Here is an 11,584-nt window from a genome sequence, read left to right on the forward strand (position 1 = left end):
GAAAAGGTCTTTTGAATGCAACTGAATTTCATTTTCTCAAAAGCACTAAGTTCTAATTTTGGAGAATGATTAATAATTTTTATTTAGTGTCAGGTTTAAAGTTAAATTAGATTTATTGTTCAATTACTTTTATAGTTAGGGTTCAATTTGGTTTAGTTTTAAGTTCAATTAGGGTTATTGGTTTGCTTAGAGTTCAATTTGGTTTAAGGATTTTCTTGAATGTGGTATAGGGTTAGGGTTTGATTAGGCTTATAATTAGCATTCAATTTACTTGATAGTTAATTATCGATTTATTTTTGATAATTAGTAATCTAGATAGATTAATCCATAACAATATAGTGTTTAAGTTGGTTTACTGTGAAAGTTAAGGTTTAATTTGATTAAAAGTTTAGGTTGAATTTGTTATAGGGTTAGGTTTTAATTTTGTTCAAAGTTAAGGCTGAAAATCTATTTGGTAAATAAGGTTAGGGTTTACTTTTGTTAGTGTTAGAGTTAAGGCTTAATTTTGTTTATGATTTTAGATCAATTTGGTATAAAGTTTAATTAGGTTGAGGATTAAGGTTTAAATTTATATAATATTAGGATTCAACTTGATTTATCGCTATGGTTTAATTTGATTTAGGGTTTGGGGTCAATTTTGTATAGGGTTAAGTTTGAATTCGATTTAGGGTTAGGGTTTAATTTGGTTTAAGTTTTTGATTCAATTTGGTATAAAGATATGTTTCAACTTCATTTAACGACTTGATAAAATATATAGTTACACAAATATATTAATTAATTTTGTATGTTACAATAAAATCCAAATTGAAGATTAATTCATAGATTGTTGTTTCCAACAAGAAATAATCATAATCATTTGTTATTTTGTTTGCAAGGCAAGAGCATTTTTTCTTTAGAGGAAACTACTTATTAAATGTCATGCCATTATCAATTGTAAAAATTAATTATCTGCCTTATGATTTTAATTATTATAACCTTTTTAATATATCATTATATAAATTTATATAATAAATTTAGTGAATGTTGATTTTCAAACAAATACATAAAAATAATATCTAAAAGAAAAACATTTCTATTTATAAAATTCTTGTTATTCATTAAAAATACATTAAAATTAAGCTTTAAATTAAATTTTGATTTAAAAATAAAAAGTTTGTAAAACAAAAATCTTAATAGTTGTGACTTTGGGTGGAGATCACTCTGTAATTGCAAGGCTAGAACAAGCGAAATTGTCGCCATCTTCCCAAACTTATCAAGCTCTGCAACAAGTGACGCATTCTTCTAGTTCTTTTGGTTCACTTCTTCATTGTCATCCCTCTCTATTTATTATTGATTACACATATTCACATATGGTTGAGCTTATCCAGGCGTCATTCACATCTATTTCTAAACATTCATCTTAATTACATCTATTCTTTATCATTTGTGTTATATTTACCTATCCTACAATGAATGATGTGATGCGCAAGCTTGATCTTAATGGTCTCTAGATTGACTCTAAATTCAATTTTTTATATAAATCAATTACCATCTTTCTCACTCTTTTCCATAGACATTATGAGATGACTTGGTAAACATATAATTGACTTATTGTTACATCTAGGTATTTGTCCGGACAAAACTGGGCATATGGGCGGTTCGCTTCCGAGTTACAACGTAAAGAGAGCCAGTGAAAATTCACCTACTATTCGTCTTTTCTTTTCTAATCCATAGCTAATAAAACTACAATTTTTATTTTTTAGGTGATGTTTATTTTGCATTTTACTTCTATGTAAAAATAGTTTATTAGTTGGTCTTCCACTTGAAAGATCTTAGTTATGTTCATTAAAACTCCATTTAATCAAATTCATACACAAATATAAACAAGTATCAATTCAATTCACAATTGTGAGTTAAATAGAATTATAAAATGTGAAAAATGAAATTGTGCAGTTTTATGTTTGGAGGTGAAAAATGATTCTATTGATGCTTTTAAATGGTAAAGTATGAGAATGATGTAACAATATACATACTTTTACTTCTTGATTTGTTTCTGTTTTCTTTCTTATCTAGATTAAAAATATTAAAAATATATTTGAAGATCTATCGGTATGTTATCATGGAAACTATTCTCCTAGATCAACTTCCAAAAATTTTAGGTAGGTGGTTGCATAAATCAAGACTCCTTCAGTCAAATATTCTTAGTCAATTGAATTGGAATTGGATTTGTGGGTTATTCACTTCGTGTAGAGTCGATGAATGGGATTTAATGAGATGATTGTTAAAGATCTTATTATTGTTTCCAATGTTTATTTGATGTAATTCAATGTCAATTCTAATGATGTGTAAAGATTACATTTTTTATTTTTTAAGTAATGTTTATTTTGCATTTAGTGTCTATGTAAAAGTAGTTTATTACTTGATCTTCCACTTGAAAGATCTTAGTTATGTTAATTCAAATTCCATTTAATCTAATTCTTTTTGAATTAGCCTTAAGCATTAAATTTATTTAGACATTTATTATTTGGTTCGAATTACATTAATAGGTAGATAGTTCCTAATTTCCTTGGGGATTTACTGCCATCTAAATTCTTTGAACTCTAGGATACATTGGACCCAATAGCCAAGTGAATAGGAAGAGTGATATAAGAGAGAGGCAAGCATATTCTTTTACAATTTTTCTAAATGCCTCATGTTAAAATTGAGGGCCTCAACTTATTTATATTATCTCTTTATGAAATTTTAATTAGAACATATGTATCTAAGAACAAACTATTTCACCTTTTCTTAAAACTAAAGTATTTTATTTATAATTTTGAAAATAAAATAAATAATCTAATATAATTTGAACAGAAATAATTTATTTTGTGAGATTTTTGGAATCTCTCTTTTTTTCATTTTAGCATCTAGAATCCAAAGAATTATAGTGAATGCATTGTGAGGACCAAGGACATTAATTTCATGTGCCTTGTGTTTTGATTAGTGGTGTAGGAGTGGGAGAAGGGGGCGACTTTGAATTTGAACTTAGGATAGGGTGAGAAACCCTACAATGGATAGGCAAACCAGGGGGAGGGCAGAAAGGATGGATCCAAGGACTGCCCTGATTCCTCTTAGCCGAATGGAAACAACCCAGTGGATGGGGACCCACAATCTAGCGACAATCCATTCGATCTTGATTGGGGGAATGGAGAATAAAGTGTTGGAGACAACCCAAGGCAGGGACCTATTCGAAGGGACAATGGTCAGTAGTGGACATCTCTATTCGGTGTCAAACCGAATGGAAAGTCCTTGCTCCCTCCAATTAGTAATATCTTGGAACCAAAAAAGGGTATATTTTCTATTGAAGTTCCAAACCCAGTGATTGAGCATAATATTAACCTTATGGCAATGACTCTGGTTGGAAAATTTGTCTGCCCAAGGCCGAATATTGATGTTCTTAGGGCATTTGCAAAATAAAAAAGGGGGCTAAAAGGTCAAGTGGAGATTAGTGCTATGTCCAAAGGTGCGTTGTCCATGGCCTTTTCATGTAAGGAGGATATATTGAGGGTTCTTTGTAATGGCCCTTGGTTGATTGGAAAATCAATGTTTGCCATGCAAAAATGGTCGTCTAAGATGGACCTAAATGAATCCTTTTTTGTACAAGATCCGATTTGGGTCAGACTATTGGGCCTTCCCCTAGAGTTTTGGGTTGAAGATGTCTTTAAAGGAATTGCTAGCTCCTTTGGGGAACTCCTATCTATGGATCTTATCATAGCAGCTAGAAGAAGGCTAAACTTTGCTAGGATATGTGTCGGAGTTACGCAAGGCATAGATCTTCCCTTATCCATCAAGATTAACTCTAGATTGGGGAAATGAAACCTACCTATGGAATATGAAAGTGTCCCTTTTTCTTGTTTTCACTGCAAAAAATTGGGGCATATGGCTAGAAAATTCCCTCTTGAGGCTATCAAAGAGAAAGAGAAGAAAGACAAGACAATGCAATGGAAAGAAAAATACCTTGTTAGGAAACCTGAGATTTTTGAAAAAGAGAAAATGATAGAAGAAGCCCAAAGTGTCATCATCCCTGATACTTTTGAGCAACAAGGGAACATTAATGTGGAAAACCCAGAAAAAAGTTTCCTTAAAGAAGGGAAAGAGGATCAAATCTAGGCAAAGAAGAGAGAGAACGACAAGACACCAATCAGGATGAACAACTAAGTGATAATCTGGAAGATGGAGAAATACAGGTGGTGTTATAGACCAAGGAGGAAGTGGATTCAAATCACATTATAAGAAACAGCATCAGAGATGGCCCTAGACCCAACTATGAGGAAGGCTAGAAGTGTTTGATCCTTGGAGGAATCTCATCATCAGAATCACAACAATTGGTGGAGATGGTGAAAGCTACCTTCCAGCAGTCCCAATGAACTCACTACTTAATATAAATGCTAAGTGGGTTGAGGTTTATGATGTTGAGAAGAAGACAACCGCCTAGAACATCAAAGAGGAAGATTGCCAAATAAGCGAAGTAGCGGATCAAAAGAAAGTGGGAAAAAAGTGGCTGAAATCTACCCCTTAGGCTACTCCAATCAAGACAAGAAACTTGACCAAAGCTGATACTGGTTTTGACCCCTCTCCTCCTGGGAGGCAAAAAGCAAGCCAGATCAGAGATCAAGAGGCAACAAGAATATAGCGGATGGTACTCAAATGACCATCCATGAGGTATGTTCCGTAGTTAGAAAATAAAAGTTGTATCATGGAATATACGTGGATTGAATAGTCCACATAAATAGGATGTTCTTATAAATTTAGTTAGAGAACATAAACAAGACATTGTTCTTATCCAAGAAACTAAAATGACTAAAGAGAAAGTTGAGAAGATTAAGCTTTTTAAGGATGAGGGAGTTTTAGGAGGTAGCTCAGATGGTTCTTTTGGGGGCATAGCCATTTTTTGGAATCTAAGGTGGGTTACTGGGGTGATTTCTAAGAAAGATAGTAATTTTCCCTTTAGTAGGTTTCATCATTTAGGGGATGGTACTTCATGGATCCTGACAAATATTTACACCCCCAATTATAGACTTGGTAGAAGTAAATTTTGGAAGAAGCTAAAGGCTATTCAGTCTCTTTATAAGGATGAAATGTGGATGGTTATGGGGAACTTCAAAAACCCCTCTTTGTGGAAACGATAATTTTGGAGTCATCCCCTCTCAGTTAGATAGTAGAATGGACCTTGTGAACTTATTAAGCAACTAAGGTCTACATGATATTGATCTCCAAGGTGCAATTTTCACTTCGACCAACCGAAGGGCGGGGGAAGATCTTATTCAAGTCAGAATTGATAGGGCCCTAATTTCTAAAGAGTGGCTTAACCATTATAAATGCTTCTTATCATCAATTTCTAGGATTGGTTCCGACCATTTTCCTATGTTTTTTGTTGCTGAGAATACAAGTGTTAAAAGAAAATTCCCATTTAGATTTGAAAGGATGTGGCTGGACCATCCTAACTTTGAGAAGGCCATTGAGAAGTGGTGGTATATTGACATCAAAGGTATTGCAATGTATAGAATGGCTAAATATTTAAGGTACATTAAAGTTAATATAAAAAAATGGAATAAGGAAGTTTTTGGGGATCTTTTTGCTGCCAAGTCCAAAACCCAGCTTGAGCTTGAGGAAATGCAGGATAAAATCCAAACCAGTGGATATAATGAAGTATCTATCAATGAGGAAAATGAAGTGCTTGTGAAGTATCACAAGATTATCAAAAGAGAAGAAGAATTTTGGAAACAACGGTCTAGATCTCTATGGCTTAAAGTTGGGGGCAGAAATACTAGGTTCTTCCATATGACTGCTATGAAACATAAGGCCACAAATAAGATCTCTAAGTTGAGAATTGGGGGAATTGAAACCAGGAAGGATGATGAGATTGGGAATGAAGCCAAGAATTTTTTCATATCTCTTCTCTCAACGGATTGTGGTTTTGATGTTTATTCTCAAAGGGCCCTCTTAGAGACCATTCATTTAATCATTAATGATGTTCAAAACAAGGCTTTGGTGGCCATCCCCTCTGAGGATAAAGTTAAGAAAGCGGTTTTCTCTTTTGATTGCAATAAAGCCTTGGGCCCGGATGGATTTCTGTTGTTCTTCTTTTAATCCTTTCGGAACATCCTCAATTGTGATGTGGTTAAAGGTGTGCAAGAATTTTTTGGGGCTAGGATTATCTTAAAGGAACTCAATGCTACTTTTTTGGTTTTGATTCTCAAATGTCATGGGGCTGATTCTATGGATAAGTTCCATCTGATAAGCTTATGCAATTCTTTTTATAAAATTATCTCAAATGTGGTTAGTGGCAGACTACTAAGGATTCTTCCATCTATCATTTCACCCCAACAGAGTGGCTTCGTTTCTGATAGGTAAATCCTTGACTCTATCATTACTATTCATGAAAACATACATTCACTGGTGGAATCGAAGAAATAAGGCTTCCAAATCAAGTTGGACTTGTCTAAAACCTATGATTGTGTTGACTGGAGATTCTTGGGTAAGGTGCTTAGTTATTTTGTCTTATGTGCTAGGTTTATTTTGTTGATTGAACAAATTATCTCAACCCCTTATTTCTCTTTCATTGTGAATGGTGTGCCTTCCCCCTTCTTCAAAACTTCTAGGGGCATCAGGAAGGGGGATCCCATCTCCCCTATTCTCTTCATTATTCTGGCTCAATGTCTGGGTAGATTTATTAGCAAATCTATTTCGTAGGGGATTCTTTTGGGAATCTCTCCCTCTTCAAGTTTCAAATCCTGTACCCACCAAGAATTTGTTGATGATACCACCTTAATGGGTACTTCATCGATCAAAGAAGCATCCACCAAGGAGAACCTCCTCAATACTTATAGTTCAGCCTCAGGTCAAACGATTAATTGGGCAAAAAGTTATGTTAAATCTTCTTCAACACCCCAGAGGATAGACAGATTAGGATGGCTCAGATCCTTGGGTGCCAAATTGGAAAGCCTGCTTCTAATTATTAGTTTTAAACCGAGTAGAAAAACATGAGAATCAACAATAAAATAGAGAAAACAAGACAGAAATGAAAACATAAGAATGCATAAAATGAAGTTTAAAATGGTTCACCACTAAGTGGCTATGTCCAGCAAAAAGCAAGGAGAGTTCTTATTAACCAATATCATTTCTACAGTACATCATGTATGGGTTGCACACAACCATTTATATAAACATATCAGATATGAAATGAAGAGTCTGGGGAAGACAAATAGTAATGTGCTCGTTGGGCTTCATATACCCAACACTCTCCCTCGTGAAGGCCAATCGGTATAGCCATGCGCTGGCATCCCTTCTTCCATGTTCGATCTTACATTCGAACCAGACCCAGCGAAGATTTTAACTTCACGATCTTTTGCTCGCATACACTTCAGATTAATCTTCTCCAAAGCATGTTAGATTGAATAAAACCTAACCACTAAACCATGACATTACGATTAACTCCTGTAGCTGATATATTCAAAACATTAAAAAGATCATTAACTGGTTCTAAAATGAACCCTTCATCCTGAAATGAATCCTTATGATCATCGGAGCTCCCTCGTGATAGAACATCATCGTTTGGAATTCCATCTGCCTTTACCAACTCCACACTATCCTTAGAACCTTTTGAAGCTTCAATTACAAGGTTCAAAGGTCTCGAAGAGAAGCATGCAATCAATGCATTCCATTCTGCCTCCACTTCTGCAATCTTCATTAATAAATTATTGATTTTGCAATCTATCTATTCGTCTTCAGGGTCATCGTCATTCGCTAGATTTGAGAATACATCCTCCTCACCCCGAGAAGCATCCTCCTCATCTTGGGAGGGAAACAAGCCAACATCTTCTTCTTCAAAGAGGGAATACAACAAATTGTCTTCTTCTTTAGCCAAAGTCTCTTCCTCTTTCCAGCCATCCCACCAATGATATTTGGTTTCAACCTCCACTTGGACATCACTCTCTACCGAGTCTAGATTGCTAAGAAATTTTCCAATGACTGATTCGGCTTCATCATCTGATTCAACCTCATCATCTAAAACTTCTGCTTGTTTGTCAATAAGTTAAAAGCACCTAGCTTTGCGATCAAACACAAAGTAAGGGCACCCATATCCAGGATCAACTATCCAATTGGATCCCATCTCTGCTCAAGCCAACCGTGTCTCTGATACCAATTGTTAGTTTTAAACCGAGATGAAAAAATATGACAATAAAAAACAAAATAGAGAAAACCAAACAGAAACGAAAAGATAACAATGCATAACACGAAGTTTAACGTGGTTCACCACTAGGTGGCTACGTCTACTAGAAAGTAGGGATAATTCTTATTAAGCAATATCAATTCTACAGCCATTTATGTAAACATATCAGATATGAAATGAAGAGTTTGGGGAAGACAAACAATCATGTGACCATTGGGCTTCATATACCCAACACTAATCACCAGCCCAACTTTCTTACACCTATTCTTAATGCCATAGTTTACATTTCCTTTTCTTAAATGAATTTTGTATTGATTAAGTTTGATCTTGAAAATTTTGGAATTGACCCAAATTCAAATCTTATCATTTAAATTTCAATTTGAATATGCAAATATTTTTTCTTTAAGGTTGACATTTAATATGGCAATGAACTTCCTTGAAACATCTCTTCTTCGACATCTTGAGTTCCATAGTCAAACTATAAGTCAATACTTTTACCCAGTCAAAACTTGAAAGTTGAATAAAATCCCCTTTTAAATTCTGTCAAAGACAAATATCAGGTTTAGGGCAAGGATTCCTCGATTTCACCGTATCCACTACGCGATACGACTTTGAATACGTTTTTTTAGCCAGAGCTATTACTATTATTGCTATAAATTTATGGCTCCCTCTTTAAATGGTTCATACGGTTGGCTTGGATTGCATCTCAATCTTCAATCAGTGGAAACGTAAGGATCTTCCTCTGCATTTGATTTAGCAAAGCCTCTCCGCCTTTAATATGGGGAGTTTGATGCGCATGAAAATAAGCGAACTGTTTGTGGTGCTCTTGTTAGTGTTTAGGGTGCATGTGTCCGCTCGATATAACAAATAATCTGCTTGCGGGTATGCATGAGCAGCTAGATGGTCATGCAAGTTGCCCGGGAAATGCTCCAGACCCACGCTGCCCTTCCAAGAAGACTGACGTTGTTGTCTCAGAACAGAACTGGGGATATGGGCGCCTTGCTCATGATGTCCAAGACTCTCAGCGTAGTGAGAGCCACTAAAACCCATATTGATTTTTCTCCTCTAATCTATATTCTCAGCTAAGGGGCAATCCACAAGAATAAAACCTCTTCTTTTTCAAAAATGTTTAAGCCCACTCATCTTTCTTATAAAGCATCGATTGTGAATAACACTGCAGCATGAAATTATTAGAAAGCTGGTTGATTCTTTAATTCCCAATATGTTAAAATTGATCAATGTCGAAGTTTTGAAATATATAAGAACAACTATTTCAGGTGAAAAAATTGAGGAAGATTAAATGTTGTTGGAAAAAATATATATACTACTTTATGTGAAAATAAACTTTCTCCAGCATTAATCTAATCCGATCTATTAGATGCATGGATAGACATAAATTAATCAATATCAATAATTGACTGCTGTGGCTATGCATCCGAGTGATAGAAACATCAAAGTATACAAAATTAAAATGGGAAACTAGAAATATATATTTTTTATTTTTAAAGCGGAATGATTTTGTCCATGAATCAAATATACATTGGTTGGTTTTCTCCCCCCTCCTTGCATGGGTGTTGTCGTTTCTGTTGGGGCTAGGTTGGGTGGCTTCCCTACAGAAGCCCTTCCTTCGAGCATTGGTGCTGAGGATTTTCTACCTAGTGTTGTTTCTCATTCTGGGGACACTCACGTTGGTGCTTCCACCACTATTGCCATTGGTGACCTAACTATGGCTGCTAAGCCAATACCTTCCTCCTTCGCTAGTAAGTATAGCTTTTCTCATATTGCTAGATTTATTGCTCATCCCCCCAAGGGGGTTGGTCCTCTTCCTTGCGCCAATTCCTCTCCTATGGTGGTTTGTAGATGGGATGTTGCTGAAAACATTGGTTTCTAACAAAGATGTGCACTGGTGTGCAAATTTGTTGGATTGTGGCCTTCTCTCCCAAACCTCCATCATTGGGTGAGTGACTCCTGGAAGCCTTTGGTTACTCATAGCATTGAGTTTTTTGCTTGTGCTAAAGGCTCTTTCGTTGCTTCCTTAGCCTCATCTTCTGAGCATGACTTGGTTTTGGGCAAATTGTGGGTTTGTGGGAGATCATTCTCTATTAGTTAAACCTTGTACTACTTTTAACCTCAAACTTCTTAATGTGAATCCGATTTGGGTTCACCTTCATAATCTTCCCCTTCATTTTTGGGAGCATTCTTGGTATGAGGCCATTGGAAACTCTATTGGTTGTTTCTTAAAGGTTGATGATGTCATTACCTCCATGGGATATTCTAACTTTTTCTGCATCTTAATTTTTATTGACATATCTTTGCCTTTCCTTAGGGATGTGGTTCTTATGGTTGGGGATGAGCCTTGGACACAACCTTTGGATTATAAGGACCTCCCATTTTGCTACCAGAAGTGTTTCTCTATGGTTCCTTTAGCTTTAGATTTCTCTCTTCTACATCACAAAGGTGATGCTACATGGTGGAAGGATGCTACAACTAATCACTTGAGGTCAATGCTTTTGATGTTGATTCAATTGACTCCTCCTAGGAGGACGATGCCTCTTTCCATGATGAGGTGGTGCCTCAAATTGTTGTTGATGGTTATCTCGACCCTCTTACTACTACTATTGTGACCTCCACTATTTTTGAAACTCCAACTCTTGTTGCTCCTATTCTATAGCCTCAATCTTCTTCTGTTGTTTTAACTCCTGATGTTGTTCTACAGTAGCAACTTGCTGCTATCTCTGATAGAATCCCTATGGGTGCCTATCCACTTGATTCTTCTTTTGATAGTGCTAATGATAGTATCTCCTAGATAGTGGTTTGTCATAGGCTGTAGGATAAATCCTCCCCCCTCCCCCAAACCCCTTCTTGCCATGGCTTAGGTGCCTCTCCCATTCCTTGAGATGGGTTTTTGTTGTTGTTGGTTTGACGGGTTTTTTTATTTTTCACCTATCCAACCTTGTTTTTCGGGGGATTTCTCTCCTATTTTGTTGTATCTCTTACAGACTGTGAGTTTTTGTATTAAGGGTCAATGCCCTTGTTTTTTAATACTTTCTTGATAAAAAAAAGAAATTAAATGAAATAAATGATGAATATGCAAATTTTTCCATTACAACTGATGTATGGCTTAAAATTTATATTTAAAGAATTACAATGTCCATGGTATATAAAAAAATTAGTATAATCAATACAATAAATAGATTATATGATTATAACTTAACTAATAATTTATAAAAATATTATTAAGAATCATCTTAACACAATGTTTGATTTTTAGGGTTTACTCATATTATTCTCCTAAATTATATAAAGTGCTTTTATCTCTTTATTTTATGTGGAAACATACAAATCTAAATTTTTGGGATTACAAACAATAATTCACATACCTTGATCTCTTGA

The 11,584-nt window shown here is 35.2% G+C and overlaps 1 protein-coding gene across 1 annotated transcript; it reads left to right on the forward strand.

The window, feature by feature from the left end:
* The first annotated feature begins 5,442 nt into the window (after positions 1 to 5,442).
* LOC131048061 (uncharacterized) lies at positions 5,443 to 6,108 on the forward strand. Its single transcript, XM_057981909.1, has one exon. The coding sequence runs from the start codon at positions 5,443 to 5,445 to the stop codon at positions 6,106 to 6,108; it is 666 nt and encodes a 221-aa protein (XP_057837892.1).
* The last annotated feature ends 5,476 nt before the right edge of the window (positions 6,109 to 11,584 follow it).

This window comes from Cryptomeria japonica, chromosome 3 (assembly GCF_030272615.1).
Source record: "Cryptomeria japonica chromosome 3, Sugi_1.0, whole genome shotgun sequence".
Classification (NCBI taxonomy): domain Eukaryota; kingdom Viridiplantae; phylum Streptophyta; class Pinopsida; order Cupressales; family Cupressaceae; genus Cryptomeria; species Cryptomeria japonica.

What these genes read in the sequence shown, in the direction of transcription:
- LOC131048061 (XM_057981909.1), top strand. Translation starts at nt 5,443, where the DNA reads ATGTGGCTGGACCATCCTAACTTTGAGAAGGCCATTGAGAAGTGGTGG.